This window comes from Rhinolophus sinicus, linkage group LG07 (genome assembly GCF_036562045.2).
Source record: "Rhinolophus sinicus isolate RSC01 linkage group LG07, ASM3656204v1, whole genome shotgun sequence".
Lineage (NCBI taxonomy): Eukaryota > Metazoa > Chordata > Mammalia > Chiroptera > Rhinolophidae > Rhinolophus > Rhinolophus sinicus.
Genome location: NC_133757.1, coordinates 88,885,917 through 88,912,722, shown reverse-complemented (window position 1 = coordinate 88,912,722; position 26,806 = coordinate 88,885,917). Strand labels below are relative to the sequence as shown.

Genomic DNA, 26,806 nt, shown 5'->3' with positions numbered 1-26,806 from the left:
AGAGCTAAATGAAATGGAGGCAAGAAACCCACCAGAGACAGAGTTCAAAACAGTGGTTATAAGGATGCTCAAGGAACTTAGTGAGAACGTCAACAAAGAGATAGCAGGCATAAAAAAGGACATCGAAACCATAAAAAAAGAACCAGTCAGAAGTGAAGAACACAATAACTGAAATGAAGAAGGCACTAGAAGGAATCACCAGCAGACTAGATGAAGCAGAGGATCAAATCAGTGATTTGGAAGACAAGGTAACAGAAAACACCCAGTTGGAAGAGAAAAAATAAAAAAGAATCCAAAAAAATGAGGACAGTTTAAGAGACCTCTGGGACAACATCAAATGTAACAACATTTGCTTCATAGGGGTACAAGAAGGAGAAGAGAGAGAGTACGAGATTGAGAACCTATTTGAAGAAATAATGACTGAAAACTTTCCTAACCTGGTGGAGGAAATACACATACAAGTCCAGGAAACACAGAGAGTCCCAAACAAGATGAACCCAAACAGGCCCACACTAATACACATTATAATTAGAATGACAAAGGTTAAAGACAAAGAGAGAATCCTAAAAGCAGCAAGAGAAAGGCAACTAGTAACTTATAAGGGAGTAACTTATAACATTGTCAGCTAATTTCTCAACAGAAATTTTGCAGGCCAGAAGGGAAGGGAATGGCAGGAAATATTCAAAGTGATGAAAAGCAAGGACCTACAATGAAGATTATTCTACCCAGCAAAGCTAAAGCTATCAGTGAAAATCGAAAGACAGGCAAAGAGCTTTCCAGACAAGAAAAAGCTAAAGGAGTTCATTGCCACCAAACCAGTATTATAAGAAATGTTAGAGGAACTTATTTAAGATGGGGGCGGAAAACACAGGAGGGCTGAATGGATGAGTAAACAAAACCCTTACATATGCTGCCCACAAGAGACTCACTTCAGATTGAAAGACACACACAAGATGGAAAAAGATATTTCATGGAAATGGAAATGAAAAAAATTTTTAAAGTTGGGGTAGCAATACTTATACCAGACAAAATAGACTTTAAAACAAAGGCTATAAGAAGAGACAATGAAGGACCCAGTAATCCCACTTCTAGGTATTTATCAGAAGATACTGAAAACACGACTTTGAGGGGATGTGTGCATCCAGATGTTCATTACAGCATTGTTTACAATGGTCAAGATGTTGAGGCAGCCTGGGTGTCCTATGATGGATGAATGGATAAAGAGGAGGTGGTACATATATACAATGAAATATTGCTGGGCTATGGAAGGGAATGGATTCTTGCCATCTGCAGCGGCATGCACGGACCTGGAAGGTATGTGCTTAGTGGAGTGTAAAACAGAGAAAGACAGATGCAATGTGATTTCGCTTATATGTGGAACCTAAGACCAAAATTAACAAACAAAACAGAAACAAACTCATAGATACAGAAAACGTTTTATTGTTTCCAGATAGGAGGGGGGTTGGGGGTGTGAGTGAAAAAAAAGGGAAGGGATTAAGAAGTACAAATTGGAAAAAAAAAAAAAAAGAAGTACAAATTGGTTGTTACAAAGTAGTGATGGGGATGTAGGGTATAGGTGGCATAAGGAATATAGTCAATAATATTGTGACAACTATATATTGTGTCAGATGGGTACTGGATTTGTTGGGATGATAGATGGGAAGGGGTTGGGGGGCAGGGTTAAAAAGGTGAAGGGATTAAAAAGTATAAATTGGTAGTTACAAAATAGTCATGGGGATGTAAAGCAAAGCATAGGGAATATAGTCAATAATATGGTAATAGCTATGTATATAGTGCCAGGTGGGTACTAGACTAGTCACGGGGATCACTTCTTAAATTACACAAATGTCCAACCACTATGCTATACACCTGAAATTGATATAAAATAATATTGACTGTCAACTATATTTGATTAATTTATAAAGGGGTGAAAGGGAGAAGGGGAATAAGAGGTCTAAATTTCCAGGTATAAAACAAATAAGTCATGGGGCTGTAACGTACAGCATAGGGAATACAGTCAATCATATTGTGACAGTGTGGTACGGTGTCAGATGGTTGCTGGACTTATGGTGATCCCTGCTTTATGTATACAATTGTTGAATGACGATAGTGTACCCCTGAAACTCATATAATATTGTATGTTAGTTATATGTTTAATAAAAGATCTTTTTAAAAAAGAAAATTGATGAAGAAAACTAAAACAATAATAATTAGCAAATAAAAGCAGTTTCTAAGTGTCCTGGTCACAGCAAAACTTCTTGTGGTATCAACAGCTGTTGGGTAGCAGACCCTGGAGCCAAGGACACTTTCTTGGTGAAACTGTCCCTTGGTCTTACATTGCCCCGTCCCCCGCAAGACCAGTCTGTCTCCTTACCTATGCATTTGCTCCTTGACAGCCAGGGTGGCAAGGAAGCACTTCAAGGAGAGCTTTACCTCTATGTTTCTGTTTGAGGAGATGAACCCCTAAGGCTCAGGTTTTCCTGAATTCACCCAGCAAACATCTCCCCATACTCACTCTGCCTGTGGGCTCCATGCTTGTAGGTGGCATGGACTAAGGAATGATTCATGTGTCACAGGCCATGCTGTGGTTGAGGGTGGCTGTGCTGGCACTGACACAGCTCCCTGCAGGATGACCCATCCACCCGGTCATGTCATCTGAGAGGGACCCTGACAGCTTGGTCAGCATTCTCAACTGTCTCAAAGACTTTCATTACCCCTCCCAAGTTCCCCAAAGGCTCCACTTCCCCTGCCCCAGCAGCCTTCACCCACCTTTCCCTAGGGCTCCAATCTACCACTTCCCCTTGTGAGCAAAGAAGAAAGAATTCAGAAGTCCTGGGATCTGGAGGTGGAGGAGAGAGGGAAGGTGAAGGGCAATTTCAGCTTAGAGTCCCACACGTCTGGGAGGCAGGGTCCACAGGTCTCCAACGAAGAGTCTGGGGATCTGAAGGAAACAAGCTCTGAAAGGCAGATTCCTCAAATTATCCTCCATTCTTTTGGGTGGTAAATATTTCAGTTCCCTCCTTCTGGGCCAAGCCCCAATGCCTGGCACCCTGGAACCCCCAGCCGCCTTTTCCACAGGCTAACACTGCCCCCTGCTGGTCTGACCTGGAACTTCCACCTCAAGTGCACCTGCGGGAAATTAGAAACGGGGCATCCTTGTGGAAGAGGTCCCTAACTAAGTCCCACACCAGGCCCAGAGAGGGGAACAACTGAAACCTTTACAGGCATTAGGCCCTCCTGCCTCCAATGTATTCTGGGGCTAGCATTGGATAGTGGCAGCAGGGACAGCTCTTTGACACAGACAAAAGAGGCATGGCTTCCGGAAGGCCTCCTCTCCCTGTCTCCAGCCAGCTCACCCATTGCCTCAAATTCCTTTAAGAAGATACAGCTGGGAGATACAGCTTAGATCACAATACTCCTGGGAGGCTGCAGGCAATCCATAGGTCTCCATCTGATTTCCCTCCCCCTGGAGAGCCCCTTTGCAGCCGCCTTTAGGCCTCCTCTGGCTGGATAGAATAAAGCCATCTTGACCTGCACACATAAAAAACTAAGCTCTCCTTCTCCAAATCGGAATCTCTCTAGAAACCCTATTTCTCTGTGTTCCACATCCAATATGAACCCAAGACCTGCAGGCCCTGTCTCTACGGCGTCTTTTGAATCCAGTCTTTTCTGAATTCCACTTACAATTTAGCTCCAACCCACCTCATACCCCATCCATTTCCAGAGGGCTATTGGAGTTACCGCCCTAACATGCAGCTCTCACAGGACTCTGCTCAGAAGACTTGTGTGGGGACAGAGTCCCAGAGAGCAGTTTTCAGACTCAGCCTCATGTGGAAAGGTGCGGGCACGGGTAGTAGATGGCCATCAGCTGTGGCTAGTTGGTCATCAGCTATACCAGTTAGCCATTGGCCACAGAGATAACTGCCGTGGCTGAGCTAGCAAGAGCAGATTGCAGTTAGCAAGTGGGGTCAGTTGGCAGAGAAGCGGAGGGCAGATTACGGATAGTGTGGCTCCTGCTTCCTGTGTCTCCAACCCAGCCGCCAGCGAGATTATAGTGGTATGAACCCCCTATCCATGGCACCGTGGGTGTTCCTTTTTGGCCTCACCATGTCCTATGTTCTTGTGCGGGGAGCGGGAGCTGAGACCCTGCCTGACACCTTAACATTCTTCCCTTCCCTCTAATTAGGTACAAATTCCTCCACCTCCATTCACACTGGCTTTTCTACCCTGGATGCTCTGTCACACCCCGCCTTAATCTTCATCAAATCCCTTCCCACCCTTGGAGGTCCACCTGTCAATATGAAGCCTTTCTTGATCCTCCAATGAATGGGTATCTCCTCTGACTCCAGGGTCCGAGTCACCTCTTGTGGCACTTCTGTCCCCCTCTCGTGATAGACATCTGTGCCCATGTCTCAGCCTCCTCTGGGCTGTAAGCCTCTTGAAGCCAGGGAGTCTAGAACTGACAAATGGTGCACCATAACACTGGCTAATTGGCTTAGTGCAGAAATGTACTGACCTCCTTTCCAGGAAAGCAGGTTTGGATAAGGAAAGAGCACAGGCCCTGACCTGTGGGGAAATGGGACACCAGGAAGGACCTGTGGAGAGGTAAAGGGCAGAAAGGTTTCTCAGAGCCCACATGGTGGAACACCCTCATTTTACAAACAGAGCAAGTCTCAAGGGAGGCAAGGGATGGGATGGGTTCCATCTTATTTCTAGTGCAGAAGAGCCTCAAAACTGCCAACTCTTTCCTGGCTTCCAGTCCTGCTCGTCACACATACACCACGCTTTCCCGCTGTTTTTTGGGTGTTGACCCCATGCTAGCAAAGGGTTAGAGATGCTTGAACATCTTTCCCGGGGTGTTCTGGTTTCCGTAGATCCCCGACTCTGTGACAGATGCTGTGGGGACAGAGCCAGGAGTGCAGTTTCCAGGCTCTCAGCCTCACATAGAAAGGTGCTGGCTCAGGTGGTAAATGGCCATCAGCTGTGGCTAGTTGGCCGTCAGCTATAACCAGTGAGCCATTGACCACTAATATAACTGCTGTGGTTACGCTAGCAAAAAATGGGGGGCTAGCAAGAAGATGGTGGCTGAGCCTGCAAGCGGTGTAGTGAGGGTTGCGAACAATGTGGCTCCTGCTTCCTGTGTCTCCAACCCAGCCACCAGCGAGAATATAATAGTATGACTCCCCTACCTATGTCTCCGTGGGTGTTCCTTTTTGGCCTCACCATGTCCTGTGTTCTTATGTGGGGAGTGGGACCAGAGACCCCGAGTGACACCCTGCATGACAGATGCGTGGGACCCAGCCCAGGCTCAGAGAGGACCTTGCTGCTGGGAGAGGTGTCAACTGTGGCCAATTAGAGGGTTCATCCCCCACAGGGCTGTGGCTGTCCATCCCCGCCCCACAGCACTCAAGCCACACAAACACATTTCAGAAATGTTTAATGCCACAGAGAAGTTCAAAACCTGTAGAAAGCTGTAACCACCTTCCTGAGTGCCTGCAGTCAGGGCTGTCCCCTGAAGGGGACATCAGTAGGCAGGAGGCCTGCTCGAGCCAAGGAAGTGGGGGTGATTTGCTGACATCCTTTTGTCCCCTGCCCTAAATGCCTGAGGTTCCCTTAGGGCTAGGAAAGAAAGAAGAGGAAGTGGGAAAGGAGTAGGAGGAGGGTGGGTCTCTTCAGGGCCCTCTTCCTGCTGTGGGACGATGATTCACAAAGCAGGCTCCCAGGAGGGACGACTCCTCCACCCAGACTAAGGCAGGCCAAGCCTAAGGTTCCAAAAGGAGCAGAGTGAAGCTCCTGGGATGCAGTGAGCAGGAGGAATCACCAGCAGAAACTAGTAGGAAGGCCTGTCTTCCTCCTCCTGCTCCTTCTCACCAGTCTCCAAGACCTCCCTGGTGTGCACAGGCCCCCCTCAGTGCTGGCATTCGATGGGGGTCCACCTTTCCTCTGCCCCCCATCACTTTGGACTTTTCTTAAGTACAACATTGTCATACTCGGTTCCCTGTGGCCAGCCAGAGGCAGGGAAGTCCTGCCCCACTGGGTAGATGTGCAGGAGGCCACTGGGGTCCCGGTCACCTGTGGCCTGCCTCCTCCAGGCATCACCCTGGGGGCCCTGGGGGCTGTCATACAAGGACAGGACGGCCACTCCCTCGGGCTCATCATATATGTGGTCAGGTCTTGAGGGCGGGTGGTCCTCAATGCTGTCATATAGAGGGTCGACCAAGGGTTGGCGATGGACTGCCAGCATACCCCTCAAGCTCTTTCCCAAGTTACGGGCCACTGTATCGAAGGGCACTGCGTATTCCCCCTCTGGGCCCCGCGGCGGCCGGGGGGTGGGCACTGGGGCAGTGGGGGAAGGTGGTGGCAGTGAGTCATGGGGCCGGGAGTAGGGGCTCTCTGGCCGGGGCAGCACTGCAGGGACTGGGGCTGGCTGGGCTTGGGGCCCAGGAGGAGCAGAGTTCTTCTGGGCAGCAATGGCCTCTTCCAGGGCCAAAAAGATCTCGTTGCCTTGCCGGGTTTCAAACTCAAAGTTGCCCTCTCCAGAGATGCAGCGTCGGCCTGCCTCAAAGGAAAAGGTTACCTGTGTCGAGGGGGAAAGTGAGATGATTGGCCAGGCCACAGAGTGGGGTTGCTTCTCCTGGACACAGCTCCCACATGCAAACCCATCACCTCCAATTTCCATCCACTAGGAGCGGTCCTCTCCTCAAGGTGTTTCTCCCTCCTGCCCTCCATGTGTTTCCTTATAAGCAAAGCCCTCTCTCACCTCCCTCTCCTCTCCGTTCATCCTCCCTCCCACCCATCCATGGAGCCGGGCACATGCTTCACCCTCAGTAATGTCTGCCACCATGTACCCTCTGACTTCTCCACCTCTTCCTGATCTCCTTCTCCCCCTGCACTACTTTCTCTCTCGCCCTTCTCACACCCGTGGCTCTTCTTTGCTTTCACTCCTCCTCCCCTGGTTCTCTTCCCTTCCTTCCTTCCCACCTTTATCTCCTCTTTCCTTCCTTCCTCCTCCCACTCTCTCTTCCTTCCAGGGCCCCTTGCCCTCTCCCTGACAATCATCTCTCTCATTGTTCATCCTTTCTCTCCACCCACCCGCCCTGGCCCCTGCTCACCTTGTCGCGCCCAAAGCGTCGCAGGAACCTGTAGGGCCAGTAGTACAGCTGGGCACGTGGCTCAGGGCCACCCCACAGCTCCAGTGCACTCTTTCCTGTCCGGAGCGTATAGGATCCTCGGAGCCGGCACTTCTCACTGGCTTCTGTGGGTCTCATGGTCACAGCAAACTCCTTGCAGGGAGCCACTGGGGGGGACGGGGGAGAGGAGAAGGCCGTCAGTGGGAAACAGCTGGCCTGCCCCTACTCTGTCCTGCTCTGTGGGCCAGAGGTCTCTAGAAAAAGGATCATCCACACACCCATGACAATCCACAGCCGGCATCTTGAAGGCTGAGCTGCTCTGCACCAGGCCACACTCCCCCAAATGCCATGTACCTCCCCTTTACCGGAGCAGGCATCATGCCCTAGCCACATGCACTCCGACCTTGTGCCCACATCCTTCCTGCACTGTTACCAGAGCCACAGCCTTGTCTTGTCCGTCTCATCTCTTGCCCCGACCCAGCTGCCTCCCCAATCCTTACTGTCTCAGGTGCAGGTGTAGCCAACCCTGCGCTCCCAGCTCTCAGCCTCCCCACCCACAGCTGATGCCATCTGGTGCCCTCTGCAGGGTGTCCCCTGTACCCTCCTCCTCCCCCCACACACCCACCCAGAGGGCTAGGCAGGTCTCAACAGACGGATTGCCTCATCAGCAAAAGCTCCTTTGCCACAGGACACCTTCAGTCCACACAAAGAACGTCCTTCCTTTTTCAGAAGGTGTTCAGGTCCCAATGACAGAGGGTCAAGAGCAGCACTTTCCTGGTCCCCTCAGCCCTGCCCTCTCCCACCAGCAGGGCCTGGGCAAGAGGGACTGAGCCAAGGGTGAAGGGCTGACAATCAAGGCAGGCCAGGCTTCTCCACCTTGGGCCATACCCGGAAGTGATGCAAAGAGGCCGATAAGGGGACTGGCCGGGGCTGGGGACAACCACAGAGCAGGAAGACTCAGCAGCCACGGCCGTATGTCCTCCCCACCACACCCTGGGAACAGCAGCCAGAGAGCAGGCAGCCCCTCACCTGTGGTTGTGCTGCTGTATAGTTCATTCTCCTCCATGCAGGGCTGGCTGCCCTTCCCCTCTGAGCTCGACAGCTCCTTCTTCCGGTCCTAGGGCGGAGACCCCGGTCTCACCACTGTCACCAAGCCCAAGCCCAGCTCTGGCCCAGGTTTTGTTTCAGGGCACACTCAGCCTGCTGCCCCTGTCTGCATCTGCATTGGTGGCTCCCCCCCCCCCAAGGAAATGCCCCCAGCATTCTGACCTCGGCTCTTATAGCACCTGCCCTTAGTAAGTATCAAGTGCCTCCCTCCCACACATACCCTGTCCTTTCTATACCCCTGGATGACTCACAGGGAAGGCCAGGAGGCAGATGGACTGCACCCAGTCACCACACTCGGCAGTGGGGGCTGCCAGCAGGTACTGGCGCTCCTTGGTCTCCAGGAAGAAGGCACTGGTGTCCCGGGGGCTGCTGGCCTCCCCACCGGCCTCAGCCACCCGCAGACAGTCAATGAGGCGGATGACCTTCCGGTTAGCTTCTCCCCGGCGCAGCTTCTCCGGGCCCTCCTGGAGCTCCAGCCGCGCCAAGGCACAGCCCGACTGTCCATACAGCACAGCTCCGAACCGGCGCCATTTCTAAACCCAGATGCAGGGTGAGGGGTGCTGAGAGGGAGTCTCCCAGAGATGGAGAGATGGTGACCAAAGGGGAGTAGAAGAACCATGGGTGAGGGACTTGGGCAGCAACACGGGGATGGGGAGAGAAGTAAAGATCCCAGGAGACCCCAGGAAGCAGAGAAAATAACCAGGGCCTGAGGAATTCGAAAGCAATGGGGATCCACCCCAAGCAACCGAGAAAGAGGCCTGCGATGACAGCAGAGGGAATACCGAACAAAGAAAAGGCCCAGCGGAAGGCGGACTGCGGTGAGGCCCAACCCACGAGATGGAGTCTAGGGGTGAAAAGCCTGCGAGTCTTTCAAGCCCCGAGGTCGGGTGAGGAGGGTGGTGTGAGGTCCCAGACTGGAGACCATCACTCTCATTCTGTCCAAGGCTCTATCTCCAGGAACTTCTGTCTACCCTCTTGACCCTTCCCATCTCATCCCTGGACAGGATGGAGAGAGAGAGAAAGAGAAAGAGAGAGAGTTCCTGCTCTAGGTCAGCTTAGGGAAAAAGGACTTCCTCATTCAAGGAGTCCAAGGAAGGAGGAGGTTAGACACACTGGGCCCTGCCGGGCTCCCAGAGATGCCAGCTCAAGCTTAACACCAGCCAAATGTACCCCACTGGGGCAGGAAAAGGGGAAGAAAGCTCTACTGCAATTCTGAATTATCACCTCCACTGTTCCTTTCATTGACCCCATGAGAAGAAGTCATCACAGAGCAAGAGAGGCAAGACAGGGAATTAGTGCCCTCTTTTACTCCCCTCCCCCCACAGGGAGCAGTGTCAGCAAAGAGCACTGTTTGGGGCCACTGGTTGGGGTAGCAAGTGGCTGCTGGAAAAAAACCCTCCCAAGCTTGAGCTCTGGGTCTAACACGGTGGATGGCACAGTCCCCACCATCCCATACCCTCCCCCCCCCAGGAATTGCCAGCAGCCGCCAGCCCCCACCTGCCGTGCTCCGCCTACCTTTCCAAAAGTCTGCTGCTGCTGAAGGTACAGGAAGCCCTGCTTCACCGCCACTTCTTCCATCCTTTCACCATCGCGGTGCCTGGTGCTGCAGCTGGCGTCTTCCCCTCCCGCCCTCTTTCTCTTCTCTGCCCTGTGTGTGTTCCCCCTTCTCTCAAGTTCATTTCCTCTCTGCCTAGAGTTTTCTGCACTATTCTAGTTTGCTTGATGACGACAAGCTGATAGGCTCTGTGGTTTCTTGCTCTGTGTGTGTGTGTGTGTGTGTGTGTGTGTGTGAGTGTGTGTGAGTTTTGTTTTTTTTTCTTTTTGATGAGTGAGTTTCATGCTCAAGCTTCCTGCATTTTCAGTCAGTCAGAGATAATTTCCAAAAACCCCAATCCGGCTCTTCAGTGAGCAACAACTCAGGTACAGAAGGTGGTGTAGGGGTCGGGGGCAGTCAGCCATGAAGAGTGGCTGACCCATGGGAACAAAGAGACCCAGAAACCAAATTTGATGGTAAAGCCAACTGCCAAAGGCCCTCATGCTCAAGTTGGGTACTTAGCATGACAGGGCTGGAAGAGAACTTAGAAATCAACCCGCCCAACTCCCTAATTTAAAAATGAGGAGGCTGAGGCTCAAGAAGATCTAAGGGACATGTTGAAGGCCACCAAACCAGAACCCAGGCCTCTCAACTCAGTAAGAGCGGAGCCACACACGCCACCAGCCCACCAGACACATGAGAGCTCACCACTTGCATACACACAGCTCTGTTTCTCTCTACGGGGAGCACTCCCTGCCCCCAACAACAGCACACACTTATACCACCACCTTAAGATTCCAGAGCCATGAACACCCCTGCCGTGCAACATGCTGTGTTCCCTGCGTACCTCAAAACCCGTTCACCATCTTCCCAGGCTTTGGGAGCTTTATAAAGACACTTGAGTTTCATCTAGAGATTCTTTTCTTTCTTTTTTTTTTTTTTTTTAAAGATTTTATTGGGGAAGGGGAACAGGACTTTATTGAGGAACAGTGTGTACTTCCAGGCCTTTTTTTTTCCAAGTCAAGTTGTTGTCCTTTCAATCTCGGTTGTGGAGGGTGCCATTCAGCTTCAAGTTGTTGTCGTTTCAGTCTTAGTCGTGGAGGGTGCAGCTCAGCTCCAGGTCCAGTTGCCGTTGCTAGTTGCAGGGGGCGCAGCCCACTATCCCTTGCGGGAGTCGAACTGGCAACCTTGTGGTTGAGAGGATGCACTCCAACCAACTGAGCCATCCAGGAGGCAGCTTAGCTTAAGGTGCTGTGTTCAATCTTAGTTGCAGGGGGCCTGCCCACCATCCCTTGCGGGACTCTGAGGAATTGAACTGGCAACCTTGTGGTTGAGAGCCCACTGGCCCATGTGGGAATCAAACCGGCAGCCTTCGGAGTTAGGAGCATGGAGCTCTAACCGCCTGAGCCACCGGGCCGGCCCCAGAGATTATCTTTTTAAGTTGCAATAACAATCTCATATTTTTTTTTAAAAATTGCTTCATAATTACCGAAAGTGCTTCATAGTTACCCAGGGTCGTACTGTCACCAGCCACACTACCTATCCCTGGAAGAAGGAAGGGCAGGTATCAGCGCACCTGCTTGTGACTCTCCTGAGGTCACAGGCCTGCTGCAGCAGAGGAGGAAGTACTGGGACTCCTGATCTTTAATTCAAAAGTCCTTTCATTGCTGGCCCCCAAGTGGCATCCAGACTACAAGCAAGAAGGTACATTGTTTGCGGAAACCGAAGCTCCCCAGAGAATATTTAACTCAGAGCCAGATGGTTTCGAGAAGCAATTTGATGGAGGCATGGTGCAGAAATGTTGAGGCAACTGGAGAGTTAGACCAGCACTCTTGGGGTAACCCCATAATCGGGGTTTATGTAATCACCTCGGATTCAGTTGCTTTGGGAAGAACAGCAAAGCAGTGCACGTAACGCTCACAGGACTCAGCCCTGATGCCTGGACTTGAGGTTGATTCAGAGACCAAGGGAGAACCAAGATACCAGTGTGGGGAAAGCTCCTTGGGAAGTCGTTAGGAGTATGGAAATGGGACATGGCCTACTCCATCTCTACAGTTCCTAAGGAGGGACAGCATTCCCTGGGAGTTGCGTGGTCATTGGCTGACATCAGCAACTCCTTATACAGTGAGAAGGGCTTTTAGGGTCATCCTGGGGGCTGACAGGGCAGTGACTTTCAAACTTGAATGTACAGAGCTTGTAAAAAATGCAGATTCTGGTACAGTAGGTCTGGAGTGAGACCTGAGATGCTGATGCTGCTGGTGGGTGGGCTAGACCTCACTTTGAGATGCAAGACAGTAGAAGATGTTTCCCCCACCACTCTGATCTTCCCCTAAGATAAACGGGACACTTTCCACTCAGAACCACAGGGGGGCACCCGAGCTTACCAGATGCCTGGAGAGATGTTTAAACCTGGAGGCCTAAGCCCCAGGTATTCCAGACACCCCCATGCCCTCCCTTGCCTGTGGTAGCTGGAGACATTCTCCTGTGGCTGTGTTCTGCAAAAGATAGGGCAGCAGCAGTGTACTAAGAGTGACGTCCCGCAGGGCCCTTCCCATTTTCCCTGGCAGGACTTGTGGGGATCCTGCAATGGAAGGACTAATCCCAAGACCTTCTGCCTGGCCACAGGCAATCCCTGTGATCATGGAACATAAGACATAGCTCCAAGACACAGCAGAGGGCAGAGCATTCGTTAGAGGTCCGTAGGTTACCCAGGCACCAGTGATAGAAAGAGAAAGCATCATAAAGAAAAGGGTCCTGGGGCTTACACGGAGGCACAGGCAGGGCCTCTTCGCTTCTATTGGAGAGGAAGGGACACCCCACACCTCACCTGTACCTCAATATAAGCTACCAGGATCCTTTCCTTTACAATGGTTTCTCTCAGCAGGAGTTAGGAACCTTAGTCATAAAAGACCTCAGCTCAGAGAACTTTGCAACTTTTTGTTAGTGTTCTCTCACCAGTGATTGGCAACCAATCTTTAACACAGAAGGACTTGTGAGCTTGTCTTTGGGGGCAACAGGGAAGGAGAAGAACAGACTGTGTCTGATTCCTTGGTCCAGCTTGGAGATTCGGTAACCCCCAAATGATGAGTAGGTGGGGGTAACTATCCAAGGGGTAGCTCTGGGAAACAGGAAAAAATGGGCAGGGAGCTGGCATGGGCCTGAGAAGAATGGAGGACTGAGCAAAGAAATAAGTGAGCAGGGGTCATGAAAGATCCCATCCCTGCCCGCTCCCTTCCCTCTCCCCAGTGGTTCCTGACTGTGGCGGAAGGAGGATAATACCAATTTCTTGAGTTTCATTCCTAGTTCTTACTCTTTCTCTATTAAGTATGTCACTTCTCTCAGTACTAAGTAAACAGAGAACCCAGTTTTGGAAACTCTGAGAGGAAGGGCTTATAATATAACATAATGTTACTTAATATGGACATAACACTTTAAATGCTTTATGTTTTCCTATGAGCCCTGCATGCCCCTAGAATGAGACGGAGCTATAAAGAAGTTAATTAATGCAAAATTATTTATTGAGCATGTACTCTGTACAGAGGTACTAGGGACACAGCATAAACAGGACAGACAGAATCTTTGTTTTCATTGTGGTTCCCTTCTAGTTGGAGACACTGGCAATGACAAGGGTAAATATGTAAGTAAATCATTTTGGACAGTGATCAAGGTTATGACAGTAATGGGACCAGGGAAATTTCCAACAGAGTGGTGAGAAAAGCCTCTTGGAGAGGCCTGAGCTAAGTCAATGACAAGAGGGAATCAGCCCCCTAAAGGTCTGAGGGAAAAATATTCCAGGCAGAGAAGTTACTTCCAGTGCAAAGGCCCTGAGGCAGGAGCACCTGAATGTGAGGAACAGCAAGGCCAGAATGACCAGAGCATGTGAGCGGAAGGGGGCACAGTGGAGACAAGGTCCGATTACGGGCTTTTTAAGCCACCACAAAGATCTGGAATGCATTCTAAATGCACTGGGCAGCCACTTGAGGATTATAAAGGAGCAGCATAAATGACCTGATTTATGATTTGAAACGAATGTTCCGCAGCTGTATATAAAATGGTTTATCGAAGGGCAAGACAGGAAACAGGGAAACTAGTTAGGAATCTATTACCAGAGCCCAGGAGAAATGTGATGGTTGCCGGGACCAGAGTGCTAGCAGTGGAGATGACGCGAAGTAGCCCGATGTGAGTATGTACTAGATATAGAGTCAACAGGACTTTCATGTGGATTAGAGGAGGGGGACTATTAAGATAACACTTGGTTTTTAGTTTGAGTAACTGGGTGAATGGTGGTACCACTTACTACGAAGGGGAAGATATAGGGAGAAACAAGTGTAGGGGGAGGCTACGAGGGAATAGATTTTGGCCTGGCCCACTGGGAGCAGTTACTTCTACCCAATCAGGCAGGTAGGGTATTGGAAAACTGCCACTGCAATTGTGACTCCAAGAACATACCACTACAGCTGGGATGCTAAGATCAGGAAGCACCTGACCCACCACCACTGCTCTCTATACTCAGGAAGCTTCCAATACTGTAAGGTTGTTGGAAAACAATCACAAAACAAAACAAAACAAAACAAACAACAAAAAAACCCCACTACATTTCAGCAGCTTGGCTAACCAGAAGTAGCACATGCTCTGCCTCCAAAATCTCTGAGTAAATATCACTAGCAGAACCTAACTTGCATGTAGAACCCTAGCTGCAAGGAACTCTGGGTAATGTAGTTTTAAGTGCCCTGCCTATGCAAATCGGGAAGACACACCAGGAGGAAGGTTGAAATGAACGTTGAGCACCGGTCCACTATCCACAACAGAAAGTGTTATTCACTACCATCATCGTTGCCATCGCACGTAGTTGACCCCAGTCAATACGAACTTCAAATCACCAGTACTCTCAGAATGCAGCTAAAATCTAATCTGGGAGCCTTGACTGGAAGCCAGAGTGGAATCCAATGGAAAATAGGAACCAGCTTTATCTAACACAGATAATTCCTAGTGGAAAAGACTGGAATTGGCCTCAGCAGGCAGGACTGACCTGATCCGACCCAGAAGGATGGCTTTCCCACTCAGACTGAGCCCAAGGGTCCTAAAAACCCCTTTCTCTCCCTCCACCCCCACTGCAGCACCTGACCGCTCTCAGGAGGCAGCCCAGGGTACTGGTTAAAATAATCTACTTGGAAAGATTGGAACTGTGTCTTCTGCATGTTCCTATCATCACCACTATTTGGTGGCTATTTCCATGAATGTGTATAGAAGAGAAATGGATAGAAATGAAATGAAAACAAGGAGATCACTATTCGGGTAGCTGGTAAAACCCAGGATTAGAGAGGAATGGCCCTTGTCCACTGGCGCAGAAAGCTAGAAAGACTCAAATATAAACTCGGCAGGCAGATTGGAAAGTCATGAATAACGCAAGCATCCTAAGTGGGGTCATGGGCGGTGGGCACAGCAGCAGACCCCCGTGAGGGTGCGGTGTCACAGCCGTGGCCAGCGGCGGGGGCGGGGGGTGTCCAGGGGCAGGTCGAGGAGGACGCTTGGGAAAAGAGGAGTCCGCCAGGTGCGGGGTTCCGGGAGGGGACACGTCCCGGCCTCTCCAGGAGCCCTCACCGCGCCGACAATGTCAGGGAGCGCCAGCTCCCGCAACCGTGCCCGCCGGCCCGAGCGCGCGGCCCCTTTAAACCCATGTAAACAAAGCTTTGTTCCCGGCCCCCTCCCTCCGTGCTTCCAGGCCCGCCGCACCCCCCACCCCCGACGGCTCCGGCCGCTGACGTTGCCCGCGCCTTTACGGCGTCCCGGCGGCGCTGCGCATTCTCCAACCACAGCCCGGCCGCCGGGGCCTGCGCAGCCGGGCCGCGCTACGCCGTCAGCGCAGCGACGGGCCCCCAACGCGCAGGCGCAGCGGCGACGGCGGCGGCGGCGGCGGCGGCGGCCCGGCCGAGGTGCGCGCTGGGGGGAGGGCTCCGGAGAGGAGCATGAATGGAGCAAAATGGCGGATCATGTGCAGGTGAGAGGAGCGGCGGGGGAGGGGGCGACCGTGCGGAGAGGGGAGTGGGGCGTACGTGGCCCCCGGGGCTCCGCCGGCTCGGGGCTCGCCGGGCCCGTGCCGCTGCTGCTCGGAGCCCCGAGCCACCGCCCGTCCCGGAGCACCGGGGCCTTTCCCGCCTCCCGGGCCGGGGGCCTCCTCCATCCCCTCCCACCCGGTCCCATGTCTCTGGCGCGAGGCTGGGGGTGAGGGAGTCGGCGCCCCGGCGCGCACAACCGGTAGCGCTCCGCAGCCAATGTCTTCCCGCCCGAGGGAGGCCTCCCGCGAGTCCTCAGTGCCCCCACGACGGGGGACGGAAGGAGACCCCCTTGACTACTCTGCCCTGCGGGGACTTCCTCATTACACCCGCCAGCCCTAAACGAATAACAAAAAGAGAATCTCGCACTGTTAAACCGCGCTCTCCCGAGTCTCTCCCGCCGCCGCCTTCTTCACGCCCCCGGATACAAGAGACCCCCCACTCCGGCCTCCCCTCCGGTGGATGCGCGCTTCACTCCTACACTCCTAATTGCACAGCCTACAGGGCCGAGCTCCCCAATCCTCCAAAATGGGTGCTCAGGCCTGGGCCTGCCCTCCCTCCAGCACCCCTATCCATAGTGAAGGAGTTGAGTGCCCACACCTCCTATGAAACGCGGGGTGGAGGGGGGTGTGTCTGACATGAGATGCAATGTTAGGTGCAGACATTTCTCTGGAGGGTCTCGATCCAGCGCAAGAGCTGCTATGGGCGTGCGTGCTTTGGGCCCAGGCCACTTTTCTTCAAAGAGAGGGCACAGGCCGTAGGAAGGGGCAGCCCGTACCAAACCTAATAGTAGCTGGAGGCGTGCAGGGTTATTTCTTGCTAACTCGATAAAGTTTTCCCCCTCTGTGTCTTAGATCTGATATTTTTATGACAGTTATTAACAAATCTGTTATCAGAACTTTCAGGTTTTCTAGATAACTGCCCAGGTTTTGTGTTCTGGGAAGTAAAGCGTACAGAGCATAACAAATGTCGCTTTATTTTGCATATTATATAGTGTCATTTCTCAAGTAAAAAGACTGATCGTATTCCTAATGTGATGTCTACAAGAAGCTGGAGCGGTGTGACTTCTACCAGTTTCTTTGATTGGGAGAGAGGGACTAAATAAAATTTCAGGCCAGGGATCAGTAGAGTAAATCTTTGGCGAGTGAGAGACAAGTTATTAGGACAGAATTGTATCAAAAATCGTACAGATGGAAGACCACAAGATTTGTGTTTTAAAGCCAGTTATCATGGCCTGTTCAGAAGTAGCAATAAAACTTGATACAAAATGATAATAATAGTGTAGCACCTTGAGTTTGATAGCAGCCATTTTTAAGAAGCCTGGAAGATTTTAAGTGATTTGAAGACTTTTTCTTAAAAAAGTAGATAGTCGAGAATTACGCCTGTCAGTTTAAAGGAACAAATCAAAGCACTGAACTGATAGGAGATGTACTAAAGGTAAAACTAAAGTGGACCAAAGGCCTTTGACTTTGGGTCCAGTGCTCTCATGGGGGGGAATAGTGTCCACGAGCATTCCAGAACGTGGTTTGAATAGGTAGCCTTTCTGAATAATGCTTTGGAAAGCAGGAGGAAGTCTGTGTATTTTTATCTATATGCATCTGTTCTGTCTCCTATAAAGAAGTATCTGTTAATATGATCTCTCCCACATTTGAATCATTCCTCACCAAAGGAAAGTCAAGATGCATCAAAGCAAATCTTCATAGCATTTTTGTCTCAAAGGAGGGTCTACCTTATTTTTAGTAAGGTGATGTTTTTCTCCCACCCACCCCAAAATAAAACTCTACCAAAGTAGGAATTTATAAAACTTGAAAAACAGAAAGGAGTATGCCAGTCAGTGTTTTATTTTACTTTTAAGAGCTGTAGTATGTTACTCTCTAAAGGAGTGATCTTTATATATCAACAAGATAAGTTTGTGAGAGAATGTTTTTCTCTTTAAATAAAATGGGGCATGTTGCTTTGCTTTGTTAGACCACTATCTTACTTTTAGTATTGGATACTGACACATTTTAACATGGTACTTTAACCTGGTAGCAGAAGACCCTCCCAAGAAAAATGAGTAAATACAAGTAAATGAAAGGAATAAAGACAAATCTGAAGTGCATTAAGGGGACATACTTTTCTCAAAATCGCTGTTCAAACACACAGTTTATAAAGGAGTCTGTTACAAATTCAGGACTGATTATTTGCAAGTGTCATGTAATAGTACTAAATAGTTGAGTCATGTATCTAGTACTTTTCTGAACCACCAGGGTGAGCAGTTTTTGTTGTTTGTTTTTTATTAATTGACACTGAGCAAGTGTCATATGATTCTCAGGCTGAAGTCCTGAGCATCTCTTTTGATATGTGTTTTATGGGAGGTTTAGGTGTCAGAACATTAGTAATGGAAAATTTATAATCTTTGATTTATTTTTTAGCTCTGTTGATGTCACAGTCAAACTGCTTTAGCGGAGTGGCTGTAAACTGTGATGGGTTTCTTATTTTTGGTCTTAGATCTTATCTAACCCACTAAAGAGGCAGTGGTTACAGAGCACTGACTGAAAAAACAAAACAAAAACTCATTTGTATTTCTATTCATAAAATAAACACCCCTCCTTTTTAAAAAATGTTTTATATCTCACATTAAATGAAGATAATGAGGATTCAGTATCTTTGCTCGCTGGCTAGTTAGTGCAAAAAGATGAAAACAACTGTTAGAATACAGTGGTAATGAGAAAGATTAAGAAGGGTCAGGTGTTAGCTTTACTAGTGCTAGCTGGTGATCAGTACCTTGAAGGGGAAAGGAAGAGTATACAGTGTTATAATTACACATGAAGTACATCATTTCATGTACACGTAAACATGTTAGATAGTATACATACTAATTAGAAGTAGTATAAGTGAAGTTATAATCCTGGGGTTTTGTTAGATTTATTACATTATGCTGGGCCTTACACAGAATCCTAACGTTACATTTACTGGGCTCTACATTATGACTGTGTAATAACAGAAAATACTATTTTCAAGCAGTCATATTTTGTTTTAAATTTAAAGTACAGTAATTAAATATTGACCACCAGTGTGACTCTAGGGAGCCCTGAAGAATCATTACAACTGGCAGGTTAAAATTTAACAGGGTGCAAAAGTTTAGCCTGGTTATAGCAAAATTGGTAGTTGTCTTTTCCGCTTTTGAAAATATACAAGGAAATGACAGTAGCAGTGGTTAGTCCATTTTGAGAAGGGGGTTCTGTACAACTTTTGAGAATTTTAAATGGAAAAAAAAAAAACAGTAGCTCTTGTGACTTTTTTTTTTCCAATTAAACTAATACCATAATGCTTACTGTGTGCGAGGCCCTTTGCAGTGCTGGGCACTGCAGAGAATTCAGAGCTGAGAAAGACACGGGAGCCAGACTGAAGTGTCAGATTCTGATGTTCTTTTTGAGCAGGCTTCAGAAGTACAGACAGAAGAACTAATATATTGATTTCGAAACATGCTGCATTTGTGTTGGATGATAGGGGAATAGCTATATCCCCTCACTCAACCCAGCTTTCTCTTCTGTGCAGTTACACAAATATGTCTGGAACATATTTATATTTACCTGGTAACTCTGACTTTAGTATGTTTCCTCTTGTGAGAAAAGCCTTCGGAAAAGTTAAGGGTATATATTGAATGTGGTATCATTCAAATACTTATGCAATGAAAACACAAAACATTAATGGAATCTCTAATTTAGATGGAAGTAGGAGAAAGAAGTATTGAGAAGCTCCCTGCCCTGTATCCTTACAGAGAAATCAACTTCCATTTCACCCAGACATTAATATTCATAATCACCAGTTGTATTTTCTGTTTTCTCTGTTGGGTTTTGAAAGCAACATTGCACCATGGTCTTTCGAGAAGGGAAAGTTGCCAGTTTCAACCAAAAAGCTAATGTCTCTGTAGGTACAACTACTGAGGCTCCTTAGCTCACTTCAGTATATGTTAAGGAAGATAGTGTTTAGAAATTGCATCTTTTTTCTTTTTAAACACCACGCATACAGTATTATCTCACAGATTTTCTCAGTCAGGAAGGAATCAGAGTGGCTTATCTAGAGGCTTCTAGTTCAGGGTCTTTCATTTGTAGTCAAGTCTTCAGCTGGGGCTGCAGTCAGTCTCAAGGCTTGACTGAGGATGGAGAGTCTGCTTCCATGCTTACTCACGTGCTCAGTGGCAGGCCTGTTAGTGACGTGCGGCTTGTTGGACTGCGGGCCTCTGCCTCACTGGCTGTTGCCCTCATGTTTCAGGTCTTGACTACGTGGGCCTCTTTCCAGTACATCATTTTTAAGGATTTATTTTTTACATTACACATGTCACTTATACATGTCTTGTATAAGTGACCCACCTTTGTTACTGTTTAATCTTTTACTGAAATATACCTTCAAATCCCAAAACCTGAAGTGTTCAGCTTGATGAATTTTCACAGGGAACACTTTCGGAACCACATCCAAACCCACAATATATTATTAGTGCCTCACATGTCCCTCTGATGCCCCTCTCAACAACTATCCATACACCCTCCTAAGGGAAACTACTGTCCCGTCGTTTGATTTTCAGTGTGCTAGAAGTTATGCTGAGTAAGGTTTGAACTGGAACATGTGAGCTTGAAGTTCAAGGAAAGAAGCAGTATGGGGCAGTGGTTCTTCAGCTTTTGGGGGAGTCTGGTTTGGTGTTTGTTTGTTGGTTTGCGTGTTTGTTTAGAATATGATGGAAGCAGTGTGCTCTCCAGGAAGGAGAAGTGTACCTACACAAAAACCTACAATTTCAGGCCATTCATGGACGTTAGAACTAGAGTTTAAAGACATATCTTTTTTTAGATGAAAATGCTCACTACATTTTATTCAGAAACTGATTTACAAGTATTTTTCTTTTGACCTATGTGAAAGGCTAGTTCAGGGTTACACTATGTGTTTCTGGAGAGTTATATGTAACATGATTTTTTTTTTCAAGTTTCAGGTGTACAAAACAATGTGTTAGACATTTATACCCCTCACAAAATGATAACCCCCTCCCCCAATCTACTACCCCTCTGACATCGTATATAGCTGTTATAATTCCACTCACTCTATTGCTTATGCTGTACTCCACATCTTGTGACTATATATATATATTAAATTATAGTTGACATTCCATATTACTCAGCTTCAGCTTCAGGTGTACAGCGCAGTGGTCAGGCATCTACACCGTCCATGGAGTGGTCTCCCTAATATGACAAGTGTCCATCGGGTACCCTACAAAATCTTTACAACATTATTGATTATATTCCCCAAACTGTCTTTCATATCCCCGTGTAACCTGAATTTTTAAATGTTGAATTCTTGAGGATGATTAATAGCGACTATTAAACATCTACTAATGTCCTGTTCTTAATGTTGTGCTGACACATGGGAGGAAGTACAAGATGTGATGTCCTGTTTTCAGGGATTTGCCTTTTAATTGGGGAGATAATAACAAGCCTGAGTTATTGAGTTGTGGATTCGTAAGGAGACTGTGGTGGTGTCAACATGTTGCTGAATGGGGCCACCATTACTCCCATTACCTTTCCCCCCTATTCTAATACATCTGAGTTCACACCTCACATTTATAAGTGACTCACTGTAGCAAGGAATTGTCAATGGAATGAGATTGGCAGCCAGGGGGCCTATCAAAATCTTGGGGAAAGAAGGGTTGTCAAAAACAGGGCCCAAAGAATGTCTGATATTTGCATCCCTGGCTCTTCACCCCTTCATTGTGAAGACACACACACGCACACACGCTCACACTCTTACTACCTTAAATGGGAATGATGTGTTTGAGAGAAGGCAGAATTAGAAACTTCATGCTAGCGTTTATTGGACTTTGAACTCATTTAATGCTCACAGCAATTCTAGAAGGTTGGTATTACTGAGTTAATAGTAATGGAATTTTCTTGAAGTAGGTTAATGAAAGGAAGACTGGAGAACCGTTGGAAGATTTAGGTGATGATTGTGTGGTGGCTATGGTAAAACTTACTGGCATGGGACATGGTTGGGGCTGGGGGCAAGGGCGATGCCAGTGTTTATTGAGCATCTGTTAGCCAGGCGCTGTGCTCAGCCCTTGTATGCGTCACGCCATTGGGTTAGGCAGCGCATTTAGTCTCTGAGTCTGGATTAGGTGATCTGCCGTCCCTTATGTTTCTGACCTTCTGGTTGGGAATTTCAGTTGTCATCCTTACCACTCCCAAATAAACCACCGTGTTTTCAGTTCATATGGACGGTATCAGAAATGTCCCTAAAATGTTTATGCTCATACTAATACTTCTGTTTCATCTCTGCTAAATGTGCCTTCCTCTACCCCACTTCTCAAGGTCCCTTACTTGGACAAGAAGCAGTGAAAGACATTTCTTATGGGACAAGAAATTTACGTTATTAGTCAAGTGTCGATGCCAGTAGACGGGAAAAAAATGATTCTCACTTAAAAGACCCTGGAAAACAATAAAAATTCTTTCCTTTAAATACATCTGAAGACAATTAGAGGAATAAAGTAGACCTGTGCTCCTTCAGGAAGTTGTGATCTTACAGCTGTGGCGACCTTTTAATTTTTAACTGTTTGAACTTGTGTTAGACACAAATGCTGATGTCATCAGTACTTTTTAATGGTAAGAAATTATGATATTTAAAGTGTGTAGTCTCAGAAAGAATTAAATTATGCTAGACATTTGCCCTGAAGTTTGAATCAATTGCATGGTTAAAAGGAGTGTATTTAAGAGTGGAAAAGGAAAAGCAGGGTTTTGTTTTAAGACTTTTTTCCCCCTAATTCTACTTAGAATTGCTTGTAGAGATTTAAAAACGTGTCATAAGTTTGGCAAAAATCATTTCAAAGGTCAGTTTTTTAACCTCATTGACCTCCACTGATTCCTGAATTTTGGTGTTTTCTTTTTCTCTTCCAAAGAACATTGTCTGAAATCAAGCATGAAATTTAATTTAACTCTAGAAACCTGTAACATATAGTTTGCTCTGAAAAGAATCTGGGAAGCCAGATGAGTGTTTCACATATCTGTATTTGGTGGAAAAAAATTCATCCCCATTTTGTCCAATGTATAGCCACAAATTATTTAGAATATTGTTTGTTTTGTGTTAGTAGGTGACGTTTTTTATAGTCAGCTTATCATTGACCCACGGGAGGAATCCCTGTAAGGTATTTTGTCAAAAACGAGTCTGGCGCATACCCACTAATTTAAAAGAATAATTAAAACTTACTGGAAAATGGGAACTTGTTTTTCTTACTCTTAATATTTTGAACTGATAATGTTGTTGCAGAGCTAAGCAAGTTTCTCTGAGCTTTCATAAGACCTACTATAACAAAAAGTTTTTAAACAAACTGAATCTGAGTAACAGGGTATATTTAAAATAAGCACATTATCCCAAAGGTGTTATAAATGAAACTTTGCTGTAATGTAAAGGATTGTTTACTAATTCTCGGAATTCTCCATTGAAGTCTTAAGTTAAAATCCACATTCCACACAGGGAGCTCGCAGTATTGTGAACAGGAAAGGTTTCAGTTCACAGAATTCCCACAGCTCGCCTGTGCCAGTCGTAACCATCAGGGTACTGGTATTACCGTGCCCTGGAAGTCCCAGCAGCACACTTCCATCAGCTGTGATCGTGGGAGACTCAAACCAGCTTCTTGTCTACCCCTTCTTCCCCAGCAACTCACTTTAAACAGCACAGATATGAATAGAATTTATAATATAAAAGTAACTTCGTAGGGATTGCGATGGGTAAATCTGATGAAGGTGGAATCAGCTTTGAGTGTACAGTAAACTGCGTCCATTTCAAGTGTATAGTTGGACAAATATACACCTGTGAATCCTTCACAACTATAAAAATACAGAATATTTCTTCCTAACTCTGCAGTCTATCCCTCCCTTGGCCCCAGGCCATCCCGATATGCTTTCTGTCACTGTAAATTAGTTTGCTTTGCCTGGAATTGTGTATAATGGACTTCCTGTGTACTCTTGGTTTTAACTTCTTTCACTCAACACAGTGATTTTCAGGTTCATTCAGATGGTTGCATAGTATGGGTACTTAGTTATTTATTATGGCTGAGTAGTGTTCCATTGTATGAATGCCACATTTTATGTATCCATTCATCCCGTGGTGGTATTTGAGTTGTTCCTAGTATTTAGTCACTATAAATAAGGGGCTGTAAACATTCATATGCAAGTCTTTGTGTGGACATAAATTTTAATTTCTCTTAGTTAAGTACCTAGAAATAGAATGTCTGGGTCCTATTGTGTGTTGAACCTTTTAAAGCAACTGTCAATTCTCCAAAGTAATTGTTTTACTTTCCCACTAGCAGAGTTCCAAGTGCTCCATATCGTCACCAACCTTTGCTACTGCCGCTGTGGGATCTTATTGTGGTTTTAGTTTGTATTTCCTTGATGACTAGTGGTGTTGAGTATTTTCACGTGCTCACTGATCTTTCCTGTGTTTTGGAGGTTTGCAAACCAGACTGGTGGTTTGGCCACACGGTCTGTTTTTGGATGGCCTGAGAACTAAGAATGGTTTTTACATTTTTAAATGGTTGAAAAAATCTAAAAGAGTAATATTCTATAACACACGATAATTATATGAAATTCTAATCTCAGTGTTTGTAAATAGATGTTTTATTTGAATACAGCTACACAAGTTCCTTTACAGATTGTGGATACTTCTGTGCTACGATTGCAGGGTTGAATAGTTGCAACGGAGACCTTTTGGCCTACTGGCCCACAAAGCCTAAACTATTTGCTATCTGCCCTTTACAGAAAAAGTTTGCAGACTCCTGGGGGTATGTCCCTTCAGATCTATTGCCTGACTTTTGGGTGGGGAAAGGGCCAGCCCAGTATGGTTCTAACTCAAGCCCAGTTGGACAGGAACCAGATCAGCCTTGATGTATTTTGTTGACTGTGGGATCTCTACAGCACTGTCCACAACGGTAACCACCAGCCACGTGCTGCAATTTAAATGAAATGAAAAATTAAGTTAGTCACACCAACCATATTTCAAGTGCTCCATTGTGACCTGTGGCTAGTGACTATCCCATGCTATATGATGCAAATACAAAGTATTTCTGTTCTGGAAATTTCTGTCGGATAGCTCTGCTCGAGAATATGAAGCACTTGCCCCTGAACCAAAGGGATTGGATGCAGAAGTGGAACTTAGGCTATAGAATTGCTTTCCTGTGTGCCTATAAAAGTAAGCCAGATCCTCACTCTCCCAAGTGTGTGAATGCAAATGAATATATCAAAGTATTTAAGATTGCTTACTGTTTACACTATAAGCCTGTATGTTCTGTCCTCTTAGCCAAGCGAGAGGAAGCAGTCAACTCAAAAGAGATTCAGAATTTTACTGATAGGAAGTAGTGTTTTAAGGACTTTAACGAAATGCCCTAAATGCATTTTGAAAAAACAAACCTAAAATTCCCAAGTATTTGTAATCATTTTACAGATAAGATGGAGACTGCTGAGGAAGGTATTAAAACTATGAAATCACTTAAGGTGCTAAGTCTTGATATACATACTAACAGTCCTGGTTCTCTTCAGCTACTAAATGTCAAATATTATTGCTGACGGCATTAGCTTTGAAAATAACCCAGAAATATTTTAAGCTAAAGTGATTAAGGTGGCTTATTTTAAGATTGAATTTAAAGACTTTCCTTCACGTCACTGAAAATTGTTTTGTGTGATTCTACTCTTAGGGGCAGACATAACTATTTCTAAATATAGTCATGCTCTGCATAATGACGTTTCAGTCAATGACAGACCGCACATACAGTGATAGTCCCATAAGCTTATAGCGGAGCTGAACATTTCCAATCTCCCAGTGACACAGCCGTCATACCTTCATAGTACAACACGTTACTCACATGTTTGTGGTGACGCTGGTGTAAACAGACCTACTATGCTGCCAGTCGTATAAAAGGAGAGCACAGACAATTATGTACAGCACACAATAATAAACGACTGTGTTGGCTGGCTTATGTATTTATACCATTTATCATAACTTTAGAGTGTACTCTTTCTACTTACTGAAAAAAACCAAGTTTGCTGTAAAACAATATGCCTGGCAGCAGCCTCATGTATCTCGTGTTTATCACATCTCTTGATTGCATCGTTTTCTCTTGTACTTGATTTAATCTCAGGTTTTGTTCATCGTAGCCCCTAACTGTACAGAATCCACTGCTAATGTTGCCAGTAAGAGGCTGCGTCCAGTAATTAACCTGGAAATGAAATGAAAAGTGATGAAGGATGACAAAGGTGGAAAATCAGTGATGTTTATGGCTTGCCATTCAGGCATGTCTCCTTCCACCAGAGCTACAATCTTCAAGGAAAAAAGTGACGGAAGCTGTTAAAGGATCAGCTTCATTGAAGGCAGTGAGACTAACAAAAATTCGAGAAGGGCCCGTATCAGACGGGAAGAAACTTCTAATGACCTGCATTGAACACCAGGCACAGAAGCACTGTGGCGATCACGACCAAAGCAGAAAGTTTGTTTGCAATAATGTTAAAAGAAAAAGGCTGGACCCAACTACGATGTTGAATTTATTGCTAGCTCTGGGTGGTTTAGATGATTCAAGAGTTGTTACTATATACTTTGAAAGTAAGTGGTGAGTTTGTGAGTGCTGATGTAGGCAGTTGAAAAATTTGGGGAAACTCTAGATAAGCTGATAGTGGAGGAAAATTACTCACCAGAGTAATTATTCAATATGAATGTAACGTCTCTATTCTGGAAATGGATTCCTGAAAGGACTCTCGTCCCTAACGAGGCCCACTCAATGCCAGGTTGCAAGGCTTTTAAAGACAGGGTAACAGTCTTGCTTGGGGGTGTTGTTTCACAAAGGGTACAAATGGAAACCCTTTGTGATCTGGCACAGTGAGAACCCAGGGCCTTCAAGTGTGTCAATACGTACACGTAGCGAGTGTCCTGCAGGAGCAATAAGAAGTCATGGATGACCCAGCTCCTCCTCCAAG

At 46.9% G+C, this 26,806-nt stretch overlaps 2 protein-coding genes across 5 annotated transcripts in view; one reads left to right on the top strand and one right to left on the bottom strand.

Moving 5' to 3' along the window:
• Positions 1 to 5,420: 5,420 nt before the first annotated feature.
• DOK2 (docking protein 2) lies at positions 5,421 to 10,015 on the bottom strand. Of its 3 annotated transcripts, XM_019744620.2 has the most exons (5): positions 9,753 to 9,926; positions 8,489 to 8,770; positions 8,160 to 8,247; positions 7,113 to 7,297; positions 5,421 to 6,577 (listed from the first exon to the last, which is right to left on the bottom strand). In XM_019744620.2, exons 1-5 carry the CDS (start codon positions 9,813 to 9,815, stop codon positions 5,954 to 5,956), a joined length of 1,242 nt encoding a protein of 413 aa, XP_019600179.2. In that variant the 5' UTR covers positions 9,816 to 9,926; the 3' UTR covers positions 5,421 to 5,953. The 3 variants fall into 3 exon arrangements, with proteins under 3 accessions (XP_019600179.2, XP_019600180.2, XP_019600181.1); XM_019744621.2 differs by lacking the exon at positions 8,489 to 8,770 and having other exon boundaries at positions 9,753 to 10,015; XM_019744622.2 differs by lacking the exons at positions 8,160 to 8,247; positions 8,489 to 8,770; positions 9,753 to 9,926 and adding an exon at positions 7,756 to 8,079.
• A 5,591-nt stretch (positions 10,016 to 15,606) lies between these two features.
• XPO7 (exportin 7) overlaps positions 15,607 to 26,806 on the top strand; it is a 77,506-nt gene continuing 66,306 nt past the window's right edge. For both annotated transcript variants that reach the window (XM_074338273.1, XM_074338272.1), the window contains exon 1: positions 15,607 to 15,769. In XM_074338273.1, coding sequence (XP_074194374.1) covers positions 15,752 to 15,769 — 18 coding nt within the window. In that variant the 5' untranslated portion in view covers positions 15,607 to 15,751. The remainder of the gene's footprint in view (positions 15,770 to 26,806) is intronic.

Excerpts from the sequence above, each read along its gene's own strand:
- DOK2 (XM_019744620.2), bottom strand. The coding sequence starts at position 9,815 with ATGGAAGAAGTGGCGGTGAAGCAGGGCTTCCTGTACCTTCAGCAGCAG. Across the intron at positions 8,771-9,752 it reads AGCAGCAGACTTTTGGAAAG|AAATGGCGCCGGTTCGGAGC; the intron begins GTAGGCGGAGCA and ends ATCTGGGTTTAG. Across the intron at positions 8,248-8,488 it reads TCTGCCTCCTGGCCTTCCCT|GACCGGAAGAAGGAGCTGTC; the intron begins GTGAGTCATCCA and ends TCTCCGCCCTAG.